This window comes from Myotis yumanensis, unplaced genomic scaffold (genome assembly GCF_028538775.1).
Source record: "Myotis yumanensis isolate MYYU_CA2020_CCGP unplaced genomic scaffold, mMyoYum1.0.hap1 SCAF_2, whole genome shotgun sequence".
In the NCBI taxonomy this organism is placed as follows: Eukaryota; Metazoa; Chordata; class Mammalia; order Chiroptera; family Vespertilionidae; genus Myotis; species Myotis yumanensis.
Genome location: NW_027223753.1, coordinates 171,891,286 through 171,913,618, shown reverse-complemented (window position 1 = coordinate 171,913,618; position 22,333 = coordinate 171,891,286). Strand labels below are relative to the sequence as shown.

Sequence of the window (22,333 nt, the reverse complement as noted above, 5' to 3'; positions counted from 1 at the left end):
TACTATGGTTGCAAATATCAAAAAATTTCTATATGTGACACGGCACCAGAGTTAAGTTAGAGTTTTTCAAAATGCTGACACGCCGAGCTCAAAAGGTTCGCCATCACTGCCCTAAGGGGAAACATGGAGCAGGAAGATCTCATGCGGGGCAGGGGTGTCACTCTGTAGGGCATAAGTTGAAGTTTACCTCCATCAGGGTCTCTGGGAACCTTTGCAAGAACTGCTTGCCCCAGCCACTGACGATGACCATGGTCCCTGGAGGAGAGAAGACACAGTGGGAGCAGAGAGGCTGTTTGTGGGCTTTTCAGACAGTTGCATCTTGCAGCCCATCATCCTCTGCTTGAGGAGGAAGGGTTGAATTTTTCCCCTCAGAGAAAGCCAGCTTGGTGAGGAGGAAGACTGCTGGGTTGGAGGTTGTCTGCAACAGAGGTCTAGGCATTTGTTTCTATGAATCATTAGCTGATTTGTTTAGTTGTCTATTCTCTCCCACTCCCAACTAGCATGGAACCTAGGCTCCATGACAGCAGTCATCTCATCTATCTTGTTCACTGCTGTATCCCTATGCCTGCAACAGTACTGGCACATAGTAGTTGCTCAATCAATAATTGTGGAAAAAAATAAAAAGTCCAGCTTAGTCCACAATATGCACGTTGCCTTTAGCAAGCCCTCACTCTTCCCTCCCATTATGAGCCTCAATTTCTTTATCCATAAAAATGAAGAGGCTGGGTTTGATATTCTCTAACTCCATGCCCCCCACCCCAACTCTGATATTCTAGAAGTCTATGAAGTTGGCAAACCTCAGAGTGAGTGGAAGTGGGTTAAACACTGATAGAGCACTCACTTATTTCCTTATTTGAAGAAAAGCCTGGATCTGAATACAGCACTGGGATTTACATTGAAAAACCTGGATTCGAGGACCCAGATCTGCTTCTTACAAGCTGGATCTTGGGTAAGTCATGTCACCTGGCTGACCCTCAGTTTTCTCATCTGGAAAATGGGACTATAATACCACCTCACAAGACTTTTATAAGTGGTAAATAAGTTAACGAATGTAAAGCAACTTATTATGGTAGGCGTACCTTTCCTGTTGGCTCACTCTACCTAATACTTCTCAAATTCCATTCAGCCATTTTTTTATAACTTCTTTGAACTGAAGGAGTTTAGCTGTAACATGGCACCCCTGAACTTTCTAACAGAATAAAAGGGAAGCCAACTGCCCTGGTGGGACTCTCTCTCTGTGTTGGATACATTTGAATATAGTATTTCATTTAAATATAATGACCACCTCATGGGGTATTATCCTCAGTGTAAAGGCAAGGGAATTGAGGTTTAGCAACTTCCTCAAGGCCAACCAATCAGGAAATGTAGCATGGGGAGTGAATCTATGCTGTGATAAATCTATTGTCCTTCAGTTCCAAATTTACCCTTCTATACTCTGTTTTGTAACCCTACAGAAGAATTGGCACTTCTGCTTTTTCAGGGGGATCCTGAAAATAGGGGGCACTTCCAGGAAGGCTTGCCATTACTGTTGACATCACCTCACCAGTGGTTTCTTACCCCTGCAGTGGTGCTTGGTTCCAGCTGTTTTCCTAATACCATCAGCATGGGGCCTCTTCCACAGGAGTCAGAGTTATTGCTCCACAGGGTCCCCGTCCAGGCTTCTAGGTTCTATAACGCCAACCTCTTCCCTTTTTCCCTCCAGCCCCAGGAGTAGTAGTTTCTTCCTGCAAGTTACTATCTCTATTCTCTCAGCATTCCCCCTCTACTTCTCCAGTCCTCCAGCACCCTATGTTAGATTCTCTCTGTAACAATAACTAGTCTAGTTTCTGTTTCCCCATGGGGACTCTGGCTGATATAGTACTTCCTATTAACTATGTGCCACCTTGAAACCAGCCTGACAGTTGTTTTAGGGGAGGCAGCTGAGGAATCACGCAGACATCGTCAGCTGGCTTCGTTGGCACCAGAGCCTCACAACGCTGGAGAAGAAGTCTCTTTGGAGGCACCTGATGCTCTGCAGAGGTGGGACCAGGGGTGGGGAGAGGTACCTTCCTCCGAGGAACTCTCTGGGAGACAGATGGGCATCACAAAGTCATTTAGCACCGGGCCCTTTGACAGCTCCACCAGAGCCACATCATTCTCAAATGTGTTGGGGTCATACTGGGGATGAAGGAAGATGTGTTTGACCCTGAGATGCTGTTCAGTATCATCTGACCGGTGTCTCCAATGTTTACCTGGGCAAGAAGAAGGCACATGAGGCATGGAGGTAATGGAGGCACAGAGGATAAGGTCACACTTACTCCCTGTCAGCCCTCTGTCTCATCCAGTCCATGTTTCCAGCCTTAACTCTTTTATTCATCTTTCCCCAGCAATCCTGTCCTACTTGCTCTTCCCTATATATTCTCATGGGCTCCCATTTCTGTCTTTCTTCATGAGCTGATCTCATTGCTTTATAATACTCATTCCAAAGCTCATCACCACATGTTCAAATCATATAAGCACCCTTCTGGATCATGTGCTGCCTCCTCCATGAAGGCTCTCCAATTCTTGAGTTTGATTTTTTAGTTAGACGTCTTTTCCCTATGAACTCCCATGACATTTTATCTGTTTTTCTCCTGTAGAACTTATTGCTTTTTCTCTTATACTAGAAGTCTCCCTGCTTATATTTTATTCCTTTATTAGACTGTAAGCTCCTTATGGGCAGAAACTAGGTCTTAATTATGCTGTGTCCTTAGATCAGGGTGGGCAAACTTTTTGACTCGAAGGCCACAATGGGTTCTTAAACTGGACCGGAGGGCCGGAACAAAGCATGGATGGAGCGTTTGTGTGAACTAATATAAATTCAAAGTAAACATCATTACATAAAAGGGTACGGTCTTTTTTTTTTTTTTTGGTTTTATTCATTTCAAACGGGCTGGATCCGGTCCTCGGGCCGTAGTTTGCCCACGGCTGCCTTAGATCCTGGTATAATGTCAGCAGGCAACTAAACTGAATCCTTGCATTCAGCTGGTAGTATTGGGGATGCAATTGTATGCGTATCACTCACTTGAAAGCATGGATTCATAGAAGCCTGAAGTGTCTTTGGAATTTATCTAGATTGGCTCTTTATTTCTCCATTGTAAAACTGAGGCCTAGACTTCAATGACTTGCTCATGGTCCCTGCACCTGGAAATCATTGCCTTGAGCTTAGACTCAGGTCCTTAGACTCCAGTCCCAGCTGATTCTTCATCCCAGGGATCCTGTCCTGATGAATGATTGAGTGGACACACCCAATTCCCAGAACCACAACTGGCTTCAAGAATCAGCTTGCCCCTCACTCACCCACGATGATTTTGAAGTCAGAAGGGCTGAGCAGGTAAAAGTCGTGGAGGATTGGGTCCTCTGGATTGAGCGAATGGTGGAGGCAGTGAGCCGCCGTCAAAATCCAGTTGGAGCCTGACAACAGAATTGTGTACACACACTGCCCTGGATTGCCCCAACCTGTCTCGAGCTGAGGCCTTCAGATTACTCGAGGGCACCCTTCGCCATTGCATTTCAAAGCCTCAAGTCAGACACTCATATTCTAATCTGAAGATGAGGAGTTGAATCTGTGCTTTTATTTGCCTATTCCAACCAAAGCTAAGGCTGAACATCTTTAACAGGGTTTCAGTGCCCCCTTAAACCCATAGGGTTGGTGAGCTCCAGACAGGCCAAAGTAGGTCCACAAAAAACCTTGTGCTCACTGGCTACTCCTCTGGCGTTGTGGTCCCTGGCCCAGCATCAACAGCTCCATCTGGAAATGGCTTATAAATGCAGATTCTCAGACCACCACCTCAGACCTATTGAAGCAGAATCTGTCTTTAGTAGGGAAATCTGGAAATGTTAACAAGATCCTTGAGTAATTCCTAGGCACACTGAGGTTGTAAAAGCACTGACATATCATGCTGCTTCTTAACTGTGGATGTACATTGGAACCACCTGGGGAATTAAAAAAAAAAATAGGAGAAACCAAGATGGCGGTATAGGTAAACACTGGAAATTGCTGCCTCCCATAACCACTTCAAAAATAGAACTAAAAGACAAAATGTACATCATCCAGAACCACAGGAAGGCTGGCTGAGTGGAAATTCTACAACTAGAAGGAAAGAGAAAAGCACAGTGAGACTCAGAGGAGGTGCGGATGTAAAGTGCAGAGGTACAAAGGTGCACGTGGAAAAGGCTGGCAACTGAGGACACGGCTGGCTGTCTTTTTCAATCCGGAGGGAGTCTCAAGCTCCCGACTGGTCTGAACTCCAGTTCTGGGCAAGTCTCTGGGGACCCAGACTCATAGGAGAGAAACTGGACTGTCTGGCATCGGTCAGAGCCTGAGGGCGGCTTTCTCTCAGAGGTGATTGTGGCGATTACCGGGACACTGAGATGTGGGGCCTCTTAGGGCAGGGCTGAGGATCAGCCATAGCTGCTTGCTCCGCCCTGTTGATCCCCTGAGACCCCACCCCACCCAAGCTGTGTGCAGAGGCTTTTGCATATGAAAAGCCTGGCCCTTTGCAATCTGAAAATTAGCTAACAAACTGCAGCTGGGTCAGAGAGACCCAGAACTTCCAAAAGAAGGCCCAAGGCCCTATAGCAGCTTGCATTGCTTCACAGCTGGGCCTCATCTGGGCACTTCCAAACCCCAAACAAAGAAGAGGAATCTGCAGATCTCTCCATAGCTCCTGCTGGGTAGCCTCAGGAAGAGGCTAAATTAGCACCTCCTTAGAGATCCAAGAGCCAGTGTATCCAGTGGTCAAAGTGGGACCATCCAGATTACAACTCTTCAGATCCATAGGGGGCACACTCAGGGGGCAGATTCAGTGAGCCCTAAAGCCCCACTGAAGCAAGTCTTGCCCAAGAAGGGTGTCTCCAGTACAGAAGTTCTCCCACTGTAGACACAGCTGATTCTCACAGCCAATTGGCCTGGAGGTCAATTCCTCCCAGTGATACCAACAACAATCAAGACTTAACTACAAAAAGACTGTGCACAAAGCCCACAAAGGGGTGCACCAAGAGTGTCCACCTCAGGTAATTGGGGAGGCTGAGCCACTGGCCCTATAGGACACCTAGCACAGAAAGCCACTCTATCAACACAGGGAAGCATAAAAAAAATGCAAAGACAAAGAAACAAGTCACAAATGACAGAAATGGAGGAAAGCAAACTACAGGATATAGAGTTCAAAACCACACTTGTAAGGTTTTTCAAGAATTTTCTAGAAACCGCCGATAAATTTAGTGAGACCCTCAAGGAATCTAGTGAGACCCTCAAGGTTATGAAAAAGGACCAACTAGAAATTAAGCATACACTGACTGAAATAAAGAATATTATACAGAGTTCCAACAGCAGACTAGAGGATTGCAAGAATCAAGTCAAAGATTTGAATTACGAAGAAGCAAAAAACACTCAACCAGAAAAACAAAACGAAAAACGAATCCAAAAATATGAAGATAGTGTAAGGAGCCTTTGGGACAACTTCAAGCATAGCAATATCTGAATTATGGGGGTGCCAGAAGAATAAAGAGAGAAATATATTGAAAACCTATTTGAGAAATAATGACAGAAAACTTCCCCTTCCTGGTGAAAGAAATAGACTTACAAGGCCAGGAAGTGCAGAGAACCCCAAACAAAAGGAATCCAAAGAGGACCACGTCAAGACACATCATAATTAAAATGCCAAGAGCAAAAGACAAAGAGAGAATCTTAAAAGCAGCAAGAGGAAAACAGTTACCTACAAGGGAGTACCCATATGACTGTCAGCTGATTTCCCAACAGAAACTATGCAGGCCAGAAGGGAGTGGCAAGAAATATTCAAAGTGATGAATAGCAAGAACCTACAACCAAGATTACTTTACCCAGCAAAGCTATCATTCAGAATTGAAGGTCAGATAAAGAGCTTCACAGATAAGACAAAGCTAAAGGAGTTCATCACCACCAAACCAGTATTATATGAAATGCTGAAAGGTATCCTTTAAGAAGAGGAGGAAGAAGAAAAAGGTAAAGATACAAATTATGAACAACAAATACACATCTATCAACAAGTGAATCTAAAAATCAAGTGAATAAATAATCTTATGAACAGAATAAACTGGTGAATATAATAGAATCAGGGGCATAGAAAGGGAGTGGACTGACTATTCTCAGGGGGGAAAGGGGTTCGGGAAGAGACTGGACAAAATCGTACACCTATGGATGAGGACAGTGCGGGGGAGGGGTAAGGGCAGAGGGTGGGGTGGGAACTGGGTGGAGAGGAGCTATGGAGGGGAAAAAGAAGAACAACTGTAATAATCTGAACAATAAAGATTTAATTAAAAAAAAAATAGTACCTGGCCCTGAAGCCAGACCAGCTAAGTTATGGGAATATGGCCCAGGCACAAATATGTTTTAAAGTTCTCCAGATGATACTATTGCCACCACTGCTCTGATCCTAACCTCTCATGTATACTAATAGAAGCCTAGGTGGCCCTGTGCCCTTGTGTCATCACAAGATGGCCACCCCCACATCATCCCAAGATGGCCTCCCCCATGTCGTCACAAGATAGCCACCACAACATGGTCACCCCATGTCATCAAAAGATGGCTGCCACAAGATGGCCAGTAGGGGAGGGCAGTTGTGGGCAATCAAGTTGGCAGGGGAGGGCAGTTGAGAGTGATTGAGCCAGCAGGGGAGGGCAATTGGGGGTGATAGGACCAGCAGGGGAGCAGTTAGGCATTAATCAGGCCAATAGGGGAGTGGTTAGGGGCAATCGGGCTGGCAGGCAGAAGCGGTTAGGAGCAATCAGGCAGGCAGGCAGGTGAGTGGTTAAGAGCCAGCAGTTCTGGTTGTGAGAGGGATGCCCGATTGCTAGTTTAGGCCTGATCCCTGTGGGGTCCCACATTGGAGCAGGTGCAGCCTGGGCTGAGGGACATCCCCCTCAGTGCACAAATTTTGTGCACCGGGCCTCTAGTTTTATATATATGGATCCTGAGGCCTGGAGGAATGTAGGGATCTGTAGGGTCACTCAGAAGGTTAGTAACAGGCCAGGGCCAGACCCTGGGTCTCCTGACCATCAGCTTAGAGCATGTCTTCTATCTCAGCTGTCTTTTCCCCTCAGTGGACGGGTTCCTGCCCTTTGTTTAATATAGGGTCAGGCTTTGGCTCATACTTTAGGTGAAGCATATGATAAACTCATAAGTAACTAAAACTATAGTCATAACCAGGATGAGCCAAAAGAAAGAAAGTCACCAGGGTTTTAGGGTGTGGGTTTCAGGTCAGAGTTCAGAGTCCCAGGCAGAGGTACCTTTTGGGACCAAGTTTTAGGCTCTCCTTGGCCCTCTCAGGAGCAGCTATGTGCTCTGGCTGCTGGGTTCTAAATAGAGCTCGATGCAGGTCAATCTCTTTGTCTGGAGGCATTTTTGAGCTCTGTCCACAGCCAGGGACTGTTGACCAAATTTTCCATGTGGATAAAATGGGATGAGAGAGCCATCTCAGAGTAAGGCTCTGGAGCATTTAAATGAACCCAGGGATGTGCAATAGGAAGTCCAGAGATGTGGCGTTGCCTCCCAGCTCTGCAAATACTCTTGAAGTCCCTGAGCCATCGAAATGGTGGTGCTTTCCCTCCTTCCTCTGTCCCTCAGCCCCTTTCCTGCGTTTCCTCCCACCCTGCACTCCCTCTAAAAAATTGAATACCAGGAGGAGGAGAAAGATTCTAGATTAGGAGAGCTGTGCAGGGTGGAGCATGGGAGAACTCATAGCGTGGTCAAGGATAGAGAAGCAGACTTCTAACATCTTCAAAACATAACAGGGAATAAACATGCAGTAGATACAAATAAGCATTGGACACAATGTTTATATTTAAATTTCTTTGGGAAGAACAAAAATTTGATGATCCACTGATTTTGAAAAGCCTGAATAAAATCGGAAAAGCTGGTAAAGTTAAGAGAACTAAATAATTAAACTGCTATAATATACAATTTGGTATTATGGGAGGGAAAAGCAAAATTATTCTTAAAATAAGACCAACTTTGTACAGGCAACGCATCACTCTCTTTTGAAATTCAGTAACAGTTCTATCAGTATGATTGAACTTGGGTATATTAATGATATTTTTTCAACATTGAAAATAAATTTAGTTTTGCCCTTTTTCTTAAAAATACCAGTGAAATTTTGTCCTGTTTATTACATGGTCATAGTAGTACTTCTATAAGGTGGAATCATGCAGTGTTTATTGGTCACACTAGCTTATGGGACAGATATTTATGCTCCTCCCCAGATTTGTGTTGAACAGATACAGATTATGTGATTGGAAAGGAGAATCCAACAATTAACAGTTGACATTTTAAGAGTAATGTTTAAAAAGCTTTACTCCTGTTTACAATTTGGAGATGAAAAGACAGGCTTCGTTTGCCAGGAGCCGGTCCATCCTTGCTGCTTGACACAGTCGCTGCAGAGAAGAAATGTCTGCACAGCATATGTTTCAAGGGACCTGGTGTATATGGCATACTGTTCTTAATATGTTTGCTCCCCTTCTTGGCGCTATGTGTTTTAACCAAGGTCACCTCTCCGAGAAAGGTTGTTTCCCAGGTAGGGATTTTCCCCTGAAGTTAGGGAAGGAATAAAACCCCTTAACTAAGTGCCAGGCGGGTAGTTAATCACTTTAACTATGAACAATCACGCTTAAACTACATAATCTTTTCTCCCTGGAATGGAGATAAGAAACACCCTAACCTTTGGAATAGGATTTTGTTAGGATTAAAATCAACTGGTATAAATACAGATGTAACAAGACAACAGGACACAGAACCTAGAGACAGGACTTGGCTGGAGATCCTATACAGAACCTAGAGACAGAACCTAGCAAGAGTACATGGCAAAAGATCCTGGACAGAACCTGGCTACAGAACTTCGCTGGAGAACCTAGATAGAACATGGCAAAAGATCCTGGACAGAACCTGGCTATAGAACTTGGCTGGAGAACCTAGACAGAACCTGGCTGGAGAACCTAACCAGAACTTCGCTGGAGTTCCTGACCAGAACTTCACTGGAGATCCTGACCAGAACTTGGCTGGAGATCCTGGCTAGGCTGCTGATAAACTGAATGCTGTCTCCGTGTCCTTCCTTCTTCTCTGACTCCGACCACACCTTTGGGGACCCCTGGACCTGCTGGGGTTGGACCCCAGCATTCGTTTTTCTACTGTGTGATAAAAACTGGCTTAAAATATTTATAAATAGAGTCAAGAGTAAAACTGTACAAACTTGCACATTGAAAAATGCAATAAGTTACTTTGATTGCAGTACAAATATTTACTGTTCTAAAAATTGAAGACTTAGCCAGGCAGATGAATTTTTAAGTGAATCAGTTGTTGAAATTATTGGAATTAACTGAGCCAAAGTGATTCTGCATTCTTCATCTATTTAGTTAGCACTTTGTATCATTATATACCGTTTACAATACATGTATAACGTGTAGCTATAATCATTTGTGCCATTAAAGCTCTCACAAAACCGTTAAAACACACACACACACACACACAAAAACAACAGCTACCTCACTGAACCCTGGCCTCTTGAGTCACCCTCCTTTTCAATCCACATAGCCTCTGGAGAGAACTTTCCAGAATATGCTTATAAGCCTGCAATAGTGTTTAGGATAAAATATAAATTCCTAAGTGGGGCATTCAAGGCCTTTGTAAGAAAGTTCCCTCACTTCTCCAGGGTGAATTTCGTGGTTTTCCCTGCTTCCATAGCCTTGGCACACCCTGCCTTTGAGCCATGTCCTGTAATCCATGTTTGAGGGGCTGACTCTCTGATCCTTCCAAGTGCCAGAGACTGACCAGGACTCAGTAGGTGTTGGCTGACTAAAGGAGCCAGCTAGAACAGGAACACATATCCCCTGGCCCCAGCTGAGGGCCCTTTCTACAACACTATACTTTTTGGCCCTGTTGTAGACAGTGGTTCTCAATGAAGAAATGTTGATCAGTCTACCTTTGCTCCCACACTGGTTCCTAACCCTAGGTTTCCCACCCCTTCCACCTTCTCCTTACCTAGAAGGGAGCCTCCACAGAAGGGCTGCCCATTCGGGTGTGACAGCATGGCAATCCAGGGGGTGGTTCCCTTGTCGGCTGGGCGCCCATTGAAGATCCTGGCTATCAGCTTCCGGGAGAACTTGGGGAGCCCACACACTGTGGCAGCCAGGGGAGAGGAAACATGTCACACTCTTGGCTCCATCCTGGCCTTTGCCAGAGCTGCCAGCTCATTACTCTCTGTTAGGAACAACTGTTTATTTTTGAGCTCCCAGCATCCATGGCCCCATTCAGTGACAGCACATCAATTTTCCTCTGGGATTTGCTCTTCCCCTATTCCCAGTCCATATATCCTGAGTTATGACTTTATCTCTGGTTTTAGAGGTAGGAATGTGACCCAGAACTGACTGATTCATGCCTCTCATCCCCTGGTCACAGCATTTGCTCTGAGGTGAGAATGTAACCTTGGCCTGGCCAATGAAAGCCTGACTTGGGGGTTAAGCATATTAGAGAAACCTTTCTCTGTTGGGGTTGCTAAACTACTGGCTATAAGCCCAGATCTGCCAAAGATCACTTCATGGAGAATCTGCTAAGAATAGTGATACTAATAGAGAAAAGTGGAACTAGAAGATGAGGAGGAAGCAAGGGAGAGATTGTATCCTGATATTTGAAACCCTTGATCTAACCATACCTGAAGCCTTTTGGTATAGACTTCAATTATGTGAGTCTATAATTCTCTTTCTCACCAAGCTAACCTCCTCTCCCCATTCCCAGCAGATACTCAAAGCCCATTGGGTGGGAAGTGCCCCAGCCATCCCTCACTCCATCTGCTTCCTCTGTAAACTTTCTTCTCTCCAGAATTAATTCCGGGATTTAGATCTCCTCACTTCCAAACTCTTGAGGACCTGGCTTTATGGATTCTTATCCCTTTTCTATATTTTTCAGCTCTCCTTTATCTATGCCTCCGAAACAGGGTCAGGCCTTCTCATACTAAAATCAAATTTTTACCCTCCCTGCGTCCCAATCATTTCAAAGTGTCTTCTATCCCTCCCTTCTGTAGCCACGCTTCTGGGGAGAAGAGTTGACAGTTTCCACATCCTTCCTTCTCCTTTGAGGTGAATTTGGAAGAAGCACCATGCTCTTCACATACTTGGAAGTAAAGTGGTCATTTGAATAGTTAATAGATACACAAACATAGATGGAGATAGAATGGCTCTGGGGCCATACATGGAACTTAGTGATATATACATGTATAGGGAGATAGATACTATTTGAAATTTTATCTCATGGATTCTTCATCCCTAGGAAGTTTTCTTGCCTTGTGATTCCTCACTATTGAAGCTGGAGCATCATTGTTTTAGGTGAGGCTAGGTACAACTTTGACTTTTGAAAGAGCAAAGTACAAACCAAAGTCTGGAAATACAAGCTTTCATTTGAAGAGTCAGGGGCTGTGGTAAAACATTTGTAGGTTTTAAGGAACCACAACTAGGAGAACTGAACATATAATTTTTCTATAAGCCACAAAGGAGGAAGAATGTGAGGGTAGTGTCCTGCCTCAGGAAAAGCTAAAAACCTCTCCATGCTCCCTATCTCTCCCCTTCCTTCCTTCCTCCTCCCCTCCCTCCCTCTCCAGGTAGGAGGGGAGGGGAGAGAAGGAGAGGGAGCAAAAGAGAGAAGGTAGAGAAAGAGAAAGAGTGAATGAGAGGAGGAAGGAGAAGAAGAAGGAAAAGAAGAAGAGGAAGAAGGAGGAGGAAAGAGGAGGAGAAGATGGAGAGAGGAGGAAGGAGAAGGAGAGAGGAGGAGAAAGGGAGGATTAGGGACTTTAAACACCAGCATGGGGCCTGCTCCCTGGCTATTCTTTCAGAGTTGACAGTGGAGCCAGGGTGCCGGTCCCTGGGGAATGTCCAGCCTAAGGTGTTCCTCTGGACTATCCTGTGACATTTGCACTGCTAAATACTTTTTATCTCTCTTGACACTTTTCCTCCTTGGCTTCTGAAGCACTTCTCTTCCTGTTTCTGATCTCTCTTTTTTTTGTCTCTCTTGCTTCTCTTTATGCCTCCCATGCTGGTATTTCCCTTGTTCTGTCCTCACCCCAGCCTTTTGTTCCCCTGCAAACTTCCAGTAGATAATACTATCTACTCCCATGCCATGACACTACCTATACACTGATGGATTTCAAATCGGTGTCTCTAAACGCCCCTCCTCTGAAATATCTCCTTCCTCATCTCCAGCTGGATATGCTCATGAACTCATCAAGCACAGCAAAACCAAGCCCTGGTCTCTACCCTTCACCAACCTTCTCCTCTTTGTTATTCAGATGTCTGTTAATGCCTGCATTTAACCTCTGCACTGGCCTCTTCTTTGTTGCCTTCCTTTCCTTCATCCCCATATTCAATCACTAAGCCAGTAAAAAAAATCACCAGGGGAAACAGAGAGTAATATGTCTCTTCCACTCCATGTCACAGTGTGCTCTCCATGTAACCTCATGACCCCTCAGTGTCTGAATATGTCACAACACACACAGTCCAAATATCTAGAGGAAAGTAAAAATCTGAACGGTAATAGAACACAGGACATGGTAATCCTTGAAACCAGCTACATATAAAGTTTTACACATAGTTTAGGATTGTTTCAGTTCCCAATGGTGTAGAAAGCATGATATTGTCATTATAATACAAACTCCAAACCAAGGCACAGCATGAGTGCGTCCCATGGCCAGCCCTCACTAACAGGCTAGCTTGTGCTACCCCCACACCTGCATTGTTTCTATGCCTAGACACCAAGCCCTGCTGAACACACTGTTTAAATGTTTTAAAACTCTCTGCCCCCACATCTGTGTCATCATAGCTCTAGGTTTGGTGGATTTTCACCATTTCCCTCCAGAATGATTGCAGTAGCTTCCCAACCTGTTTCTGTAGCTCAGTTCCTCCTCACAAGCCACTTTCCACACTATGCTGCCCACCTTCAGACTTGCTGATTCAGAATTTCCCGGCGGCGGGGGGGGGGGGGGGCCCAGGAATCTGCATTTCTAACAAGCATCCCAGGTGATTGTGATATACCCCAAAGTAGAGAGTCACTAGTTTCAGGACAGAGTGAAAACAGAATGGCTTTCAAGACTCTTTCTACTCTCCCTTAATCCCCACTGCTCTCACTCTACTCATGCCCACTTTCCTGCTTGATCTTTGTCCATTCTGCCTGTGCTTTCATCTCCCAGAACAGCCTTTGCAACCTCTCTGCAAAGCTCCCCCAGACCCCCTTCAGCTATATGGATTTCTTCTTCTTTTTAAGTTCCCATAATACTGCCATCTCCACTTCTCTTGTGACTTTTAACTCCTCTTGCCTGTGTGAAACCTAGAGGCACAGGTCCTTGCCTTGCATGCAAGTTTGAGCTCTTTGAAGTCAAGGACTTAAAATAGCAGGCAATGCAGTGAAGGAATGTGCAGCCTCTGAGAGGACACATGTCAATAACCAACCCCACTCCTCATCACCTTTTCTTGGATGATATCTAGGTGACAAACATTGTACCTTTTCTGTAATGGAAGCAATTTTGGCTTTATGAGGGGTAAGTTTCTTTTTAAAGAGTCACGTCACAAACAAACAAATATCAACAATAATCAAACCCCCAAATGAAGGCTGTTGATTATCCACAGAGGTTTTATTTCCACTTTAGATCCCTGACAGGAGACACAGAGTGCAGAGGCACCTTACAGAGTGGTGAGCTTGTGATATAAGATATACAATATAGAGCATCCTCTACATGCAGCACTCATAGGCACAGGTGTGTGGTTTCATGAACCCATTAAAAAAGTGGACACTTCCCAACTGTTCTCTTGGGAGTCCCTCTTGGGGACTTCTCTGGCCACCTGTCTCTGGTTGAAAATCCCAGGAAGACTGTCAGTCCTGTGAAGGCCTTGGAGAGGCTGCTGGCAATTGGAAGCACTGACTGCTGGAGCTAAAAGGACCTTGAGGGAGATCCAATGCCTTCCTTTATAGATGGGGAAACTGAGCTCCCAAAGGGAAAGTGATTTATCAAAGGTTATGCAGCCATTGGGGGATAGAGCCGGGGCTGGAGCTTACGACTCTTGGCTCTCCGTCTCGTTTCACTGCCTTTCACAGGCAAATCTCTGCTGCCCTTTATTCGGGCTCCTGGAAACTGGAGGAGTTCATGCCTCTGAACATCCATGCTGGTGGATTCTCTGCAGAGCTCAGATCATGGACATGCTGGGCAGCCTGGTGCGATGAGGTCACTCCTAATGTCCTTAGCCCACCCTTATTCTGTTTTCCTACTCAGAAGTACAGCGGGGCACAGCATGGGCCTTCTCTTCTTCCAAGCAATCCAGATGAGTCTCCATGTCTGGGGCTGGGGCTCAGGCAGCCTTTTCAGATGATACATTCCAAGGTTGGCAGGTTGCTTCATGCTTGTCTGGAGTACCCCATGTAGTCAGCTGGTGTTTGAGAGTGACATGTGGTCCAAAATAACAAGTTCTGAGTTGACAATAGGAATTTAACAGGGTTGGGGAGCCTCCCATTGCTTTTCTCCTCCCCGAGTCATCCAGACATCCCAGCTTTATCTGTCCCTTGAAGTCCCTTTAACAGATAACGTAAAGACTAAAGCTTGGACTACAAGAAGTTTTGGGAGAGAAATCCCAGGGATAAGAGTACTGCAGGGATTTCACTAGGAGAGAGGGGCCTCAGGGTATAATCTCCATCTCCCCAAACCTGAATGGTTTTCTCCTAGAGGAGGATCTAGACTTGTTTGTGCCCAGAGGACAGAGCTAGCAAAATATATGGACTTGGAGTTCAGTTCAGTGTAAGGAAACATTTTCTAACAATCAGGTCCAGTTATAGCAACAGTGGACTTGATAAGTGAATAGGAGTGAATAAGGCCACTGGGATAAAGCGGTCCTGGAGAGGAGTGCTAGGACTGGCCCAGATGTCCAGCTCCCTTGTATTGCTGAGGAAAGTGAGGCCTGGAGAAGGAAAGGGACTTGCCCAGGGCCACGGTCCCAGAACTTTTGTGTAGAGACTCTCCTTCATACAGCTGTGCTGCCTCTCAGGGTCCTGGGGCTGTCCCCAGATGATGGGAGAAGCATGTTCCATCCCATTTGGTCTAGTCAGTGAGTAACATGGAGTGTGCTGTCAGAAGTGTGGGGTCAGCCTCACTTGGGCTGAGGCAGGGCAGGCAGGCCCTGAGGAGGCCAGTCAGCTCACCGCTCCACCTGGAGCTCCCCCAGACCTTGAGGAGAGCCCATCTGTTTCCACACCCAGTCCACATAGTTGGAGACCTTTGTGTAGACCCCATAGACCTGCTTGCTGCCACATTCTTCAGGGCCTCCCCAGGACACCAGGCCTTGGGCCACCCAGGTCTGGCTGAAGTCATCAAGGATGACAAAGGCCCCGCCACTATCTCCAAGGCATGTGTCCTTGCCACCCTCATAGTAGCCGGCACAGAACATGTTCTCTGTGATGCTGTAGTTGCCCAAGCGGGACTCATAGCTGGTTTTGCACTCTGCGTGTGGCAGCACGGGTAACTTGACATACTGCAACACATCTGTCAAGGTCCAAGTGCCACTGCTGATGATCTCATCCACTGTCACATTAGGATTGGAGATGCCCCAGCCCGCCACCAGGCCTAGCATGTGGGGCTCTGGGCCTTCGGGTTTGGGTCTTGGCAGGCAGATGGGCATGACACGGGGTCCCAGTGGCACAGGTTCCTGGAGTTGTACCAAAGCTATATCATGGTTGTAGTTCTGGATGTTGAAGTCGGGGTGGAGCACCACTCGGGCAGCTGAGCTGTTGATAGCCCCCGATTTGTCCCGCATGTCGTGCAGGCCCAGGTAGACAGTGATGTGCTCCTTGGAGACTGGTGTCACTGTGTTGTCTCTGCGTTGTGAGCGCAGCACATGGGCTGCTGTGAGGATCCAGGACTCAGAGAGCAGGGCCCCACCCCCAAACCACTTGTCATTTGGCACCCTCGAGGTGTCCTCCACCACTATCAGGGCCTGCCATGGGAAAAGGCCGGGCTCGGCATTCCGGCCCCCGATGATCCGCTTGACCAGGTTTGGCAGGGTGCGGGAGGGCTGTCCACACACTGTAAGGAGAAGAAGGGAGTGGGGACAAGAGACATACTGTGAAAAGGTCATCATGTGAAAAGAGCCACTAAGAGAAATTCACAACTCACCCACTGTAGATTATGCCACCACAGGACCATACTCAACATCATGGGCCACACTAGCCTGGAAGATCTCTGTGCTGGGTCATGTTTGGCTTAAGTTTTTCTAGTCTGGCTGAGCTGTAGTCTGGACCTTCTGTAGTCAGGGCCATCTATGGATCAGACCATTCCATGTATAGACCATCATCATCTTGAACCATTTCCAGCCAGGATCACTTTTGGGCTGGACCATCTTGAGCTTGGCCAGTCTCTAATAGTGATCACCTCTCCCCCATCCCCCGCCCCACCCCCGTCCTTTTTTTTTTCTCTCTAGAAAAGCATCTTATATACCAGAAGTTGTCCATACTGTGGGCACTTATAAAACTTCTGAAAACCACAGGTCATGGGCTTTGAGAGATGAAAGAAACTAAAAGATGGTCTAGTAAGTCATACGAAACTCTGGACTGGGAGCCAAGACACCTAAGGCCTTGACCTGGCTTTTCTCTCCTATGTTCTGTGTGACTTTGGCTCAGTAAATTGCCCTCTCTAGATTTTAATTTTTGATCTGCTAAATGAGGCAGTTTAAGATGATCTCCAAGTATATTTTAAATCCCAAATTCCTTTAATTTTTATTTTATTTGCCCTAGTCACTCCCATTTAATAGGTAAGTGAAACTCTCCAGAGGTTAAGTGACTACCCAAGGTCACATGGCTATAAAGATAAGTAGCAGGGGCTTAACTAGATTCTCCAATCACTGTCTTGTCCTGTATCCTACAATGCCTCATTATATATAAAGATCACACAATGGGCCCTCTAACTTTTCCTTCTCTAGCATAAAGGACTCAAGCTGAGAATGGATGCCCAGGACATCTAAGGATAGGGAAAGGTGGCATAATCTACAAGCAATGATGCATGGGCCCTGTTCTGAGCCACCCATCATTGCACCCAGGAACCCTGTATACCTTCAGGGGAAGAAGAAAGGTCTGATCAAACTTCGTTCCTCTGAGTTGTACCCCGAGCATGCACATGCACCACCAGCCTCCTGCAGCCAAACACCTTTGGCTGGCTCATGAGCAGAGGTTCTTCAGGATCATGCCCGCTGGCTAAGAACAAGTTCACATGGACCCTTCCCAGCATGGTTCTTAGGTCTGGGAGGTAAGCCTGGTGGGAGCATGGGCCTCCTTTTGGTTGCAAATGGCCAGGCTACACTCCTTGGCCCTATAAACTATCAACAAAGACCAAAGAGCATTTGAGTGTTCTTGGCACCTTTGGGAAGTCAGGCTTTCAGAAATCTAATGCTTTACAGATGCTCTTCATCCTGATGCCAAATGCTTCTTATTTGTTCTTGAGTTACCCTGTTGTTCACCCCAGACCTTTCACAGTTGAAGGCCAGACTCCTAATTACAAGCAGCAGCCTACAAGGTGACAGCTCAAGGCAGGTCTGTGATGAGCTCTGCACAATGACTCATGTAGTGCCGAAAGGCCCTCATCTGGTAAAAGACATGCCTGTGGCTTAGTCCATAATCACAACAAAACCAGTTCTGACTGGCATTTTTTTCCAACCAAGGTGTCAATGGCATAACCCAAGTCCTAGAATGTCAGAGTTAGGGTAGCTTGGAAAACAGCTAATTTACAGATGGCGAAACCAAGGTTCAGAAAAGGCAAGTGACATACTCAAAGTGTAGTGCCAGAGCCAGAAGTAGAGCCCATTTATTATGACTCTAACTTCATTTTCTCCACAAAGACTGTTTTTCTTCTTGATATGTTTTTCTACTTTTAAGAGCTGGATAATGCAACAAGTCATTGATAGGGCTCATGGAAATAGGATAATTCTTTCAGCAGACACCATTCTACATATAGTCCTTCCTGGGAGAAAGGAATCTTCTTGAAATATTATAGCCTTGCCCTAGCTGGTTTGGCTCAGTGGATAGAGTGTTGGCCTGCGGACTGAAGGGTCCAGGTTCTATTCTGGTCAAGGGAACATGCCTGGGTTGTGGGCTCAATCCCCAATAGGGGATGTGCAGAAGGCAGCTGATCAATGATTCTCTCTCATCATTGATGATTCTCTCTTTCCCTCTTCCTTCCTTTCTGAAATCAATAAAAAATATTTTTTAAAAAAGAAAAGAAATACTATAGCCTCAGTTGTGCTGCAGCCAGACTTGAGCCTTAGAAGACTGGAGGAACTGAGAGAGTGCTTTCAAAACAAAAATGTGATATTAGGTTCATAAAGATGGCATAAAATATAATCAGAATCAAGAAGTGCTCAGAATGCTGTGTTATCAAAAGTCTTGGGTTCACCTTCCAGTTCTGCCCCTAACTTTCTGTGGGTAGTTTTGGATAAACTATACTGCACTGATTCTTAGTTTTATCATCTGTAAAATAAAGGGAAAATAATATTTGCTTATCAGTTTTTGTGGAAAGGTGGATATTATGGCACTCAATGAAATTGTTTTCCTTACTCTGGCTTGCTTCTGGGTCCAATCTCAGTGTTTTAGGAGGAGAGAATTTATAAATCTCTAATCTGGCCCAATGATACAGCATGGTTCTGCCAAACATCAAGTGTTAAAATAATTTTATGACTCATTGTATCCAAGATGCTTTGTATAAATATAGAGGATGATGACCATAAAAGTTATAGAATGTCATGAATCACATGGGTTTGCTCCCTCACTTCTGAGGTATGGAATCCTAGTCCCAGAGATATTACTTACCAAAGATCACAATTAGGAAATGACAATACCAGAACTAGGATCCAAGCCCCTGACTCGCAGCTCAGGGCCTCTTCCCCTTCCAGAGATCATAACATGGCTTCCCAGGATGGAATCCACCTGCAGTGCTGTTTTCTTTGGCCCACATAGTATTTTAGCAAAGTAGGGATTTGACCTTCCAGTTTATCACAGCTCCACCATTTCCCATTTTCTCTGAGACTTTGCCAACAGTGTAAAGTCTTGGGTGTCTTTCTAAGCCTAAACAAGTTTATGGGGATTAATAGAGTGTGAATGGGTTGACCTTTCCCCTTTTTCACTTCCTCAAGAATTCTTTCTAAGCATAAAGCCCTCCTAAGTGAAGTCTTCCTAACCAGCCTTCACCCCTCTACTCCCAGACAACCACAGGCACTGACTTCCTCTTTCTCTGGGATCTCATAGCTCCTCAGTGTTGGCCAAAGCTGATTCCCAAATGCTGACACTTTCTTCAGTTCTTAAGGCTAATGGTAGACACTCCATAGCTTTTCCATTTTAATGTCTAATCTAATATCTAGAAGCCTTAATGTCTAATCTAATATCTAGAAGCCTACTGAGTGTTATTGAGGGTAACTAAAGTGTAAAAAACACTATCTCCATCAAATAATAGCACTACCTCCATTTCCTTAACACTCTGGTGCAGTAAAATACAGATGCTACACAACACTTCATCACACTCTGAAACTCCTTCTGCTGGAGGAATGTGCAGCCAGAATCAGGACTGCTCCTCAGTGCTGTCTTGAATGGTTTTGTCTTTCAATAACTGCTATTCTTGCTTTTTTTTAAAGCATAAATTTCTGTTGTGAATATTAAATATAATTTTGTGGGTTATTTCTTTAACCCTACATTTAGGGCTATAATTTTCTACTAAATTGATTTCAATATATACATATATGTGACATGATTGTGATGCAAATCATCTATACTTTTAATGCAAACACAAGTGTCCAAAAAATATACCCTAAATCCATAGCTGCACATTGACACTACAAGTCTTTTATTCATTTTAAAGTGGGTCAGTAGGTGAGCTACAGGGAAGCAGCAGTCAGTAAAACTTGAACACATTGATCTTTGAAATAACTTACTCTGTCCTATAGTTATTTGTCTAATGTTTGTTTCCTCTATAGCATAGTGAGTGATTGAGGATGAGGTGTCCACTTTCTTGATTTTCCTGACACATACCCACTGCATAGGCTAAAAAACCTGGTGTCAAGGGAGCAAAAACTACAGAGAAAGGAGACAGAAAGGCTGCTGGCCTGATAGAACATGTAAATATAGAACTATAGAGGCTAGTTGGTTTGAGAAGGTGTGAGGATGGATTTCTCTGACCTTTGAACCTCTGAAGGTATCTTAAAAAGCAATCAAAGCATCATGCCCTCAACTTCCCCCTCCATTAACAGCCAGAACTCTTGTGGCCCTAAGGCCTTGAATAGGAGACATTGAAGCAGAGGACTTAAGGGTGTACCTGGCAGACAGGTGGGCTGGCTTCTCCCCAGTACTTCATTCATCCAGACTCCTTGGGCAGAACAGGTATATATACCTGGGAGAGTGAGGAAAGATTGAAGAAAAGGGAGAAAATGGTCAATTTAAAGCACATGGAAAATGGATCTTGGTTCTTAATTCCTCTACTGTGGATCATTTGAGTCTTCCAAATTGTCTTTCTGATGCCATTCCCTCTGAGCCAATCCTCTCTGCAACCTGAAGGCTCTTTCTAAAATGAGGATCTCACCATGCCCCTCCTCTGCTCAATATCACCAATAGCTCCTCATTGCCCTCAAAAACAAATACCACATGTCTCAGCATGGTGTCCAAGGCTCTGTGCAATCTGACTCACGCTTGTCTGGGGGCCGCTCCTTCCCCGCCCAGCCCTGCCTAGCTCCTGGCAGGCACTTATCATTAGTCACACAGGCCTTGGTTCACAGAGTGCTCTGTGGCACACTTACCCTTCCCTTCCTTCTCCACTTAACAAACACTTTAATGAATCACACTCATGTCTACCATCTCATCTGCATCTTACAGTAGCTCTGTGAGCTCCATCACTGCTCCCTTTTTAAAGTGAGAACTTGGAGGCTTTAAGAAATTAGGAGAATTTTCTTAGCGCTAACCCTAACCATAACTCCAAGTTTGGCAGAGTCAGAACTGATCAGCCTCATGTCCCTGAGGGTTCTTTCTCTGTGGGAGGCAGTGAGTGTGGATGTGTGCAGGCCTTGAGCCAGGGAGAGGCAAGGCATGTCTCCAAATGTTTTCTTTCCCAATCCTGCCAAACTGTGGCCAACTGATTGGCTGTTTCAGCCTCCAACCTAACCCTGAAACCCAGAGGGTGTGAGGTGGGAGGGGGCTGATTTAGTATGCAGGGCTCACCTGTGATATTGTTGTACATCTTATAGTAGGGCTGCTGGCAGGAGTATCTGATCTCAGATTTGTATGTGGTCAGGTTATTTCTTGTGGAGAAGGTAACCAGTCCATGTTCCAGCTCTGCTGGGGCACCACAGTCTGCAACTGAGACAGAAGAGAGTAAGATCCCTTAATTATCCTTTGCTCTTCTTCTTGGGGCCAGCTGGCATGTTGTGCACTGCACATAGCTTCGGTAAGTCATGTCATAGTCTGAGAATGATGCCCCAGGGGATTGTGGAGGGCACAACCTATGAAATCACCAGTGGCCTTGCTTTTGGGGTCTCTCCCATCTATTGTGTGGTCAACTCACCTAGCTGAATCTCAATTTCAGGGCAAGGGCAGGTCTGCTAAGATTTAAGCAGACCCATCTCTTCCCTACCAGGGCTCTTTCCTTGGCTTCCAGATCTATTGTATAATCCTCTTAGCCCAGGGGTGGGCAAACTTTTTGACTCGAGGGCCACAATGGGTTCTTAAACTGGACCGGAGGGCCGGAACAAAAACATGGATGGAGTGTTTGTGTGAACTAATATAAATTCAAAGTAAACATCATTACATAAAAGGGTACGGTCTTTTTTTTTTTTTTTTTTTTTTTAGTTTTATTCATTTCAAACGGGCCAGATCCGGCCTGCGGGCCGTAGTTTGCCCACGGCTGCTCTTAGCCTCTTCTACCCAAGCTTGAAGCCTATGGCTAAGCAAAAAATTCCAGCTGAGAAGAACCAAAGGATATTCAGTTCTTCCAGACCCAACCACATGCTGAGTAAGAGCCGTTAATGTGCTCATATTGGAGCTCAGCAAAATAAATAAATAAATAAATAAATAAATAAATAAATAAATAAATAAGAAAGGAAAACAGAAAGAAATGGCAATAAAGCCCCACCATGCTGGCTCTCTGTAGACACAAAAGTCAGGAGGTGGGGGTCAGGGTAGACCAACTTTTAGTCTTCACCTGCTTATTTTTCCCAATTATTGGTGACTGGACATTGAGGTTGGCTATAGGATAAGACCAAAGATGTCTGTTCCTCAGGGGAGATTTCCAGTCCA

General features: G+C 45.3%; 1 protein-coding gene across 2 annotated transcripts in view; it reads right to left on the bottom strand.

The window, feature by feature from the left end:
• Positions 1 to 22,333, bottom strand: part of MASP1 (MBL associated serine protease 1) — a 63,993-nt gene that overhangs the window by 2,463 nt on the left and 39,197 nt on the right. Inside the window, exons 9-14 of one of the 2 annotated variants that reach the window (XM_070406599.1) lie at positions 21,260 to 21,397; positions 20,364 to 20,438; positions 10,028 to 10,165; positions 3,319 to 3,432; positions 2,046 to 2,231; positions 188 to 255 (exon numbers count right to left, since the gene is read on the bottom strand). In XM_070406599.1, the coding sequence (XP_070262700.1) occupies positions 188 to 255; positions 2,046 to 2,231; positions 3,319 to 3,432; positions 10,028 to 10,165; positions 20,364 to 20,438; positions 21,260 to 21,397 (719 nt within the window). Of the gene's footprint in view, positions 1 to 187; positions 256 to 2,045; positions 2,232 to 3,318; positions 3,433 to 10,027; positions 10,166 to 13,604; positions 16,098 to 20,363; positions 20,439 to 21,259; positions 21,398 to 22,333 lie in introns of those variants that run through there. The other variant, XM_070406597.1, reaches the window with a different exon arrangement.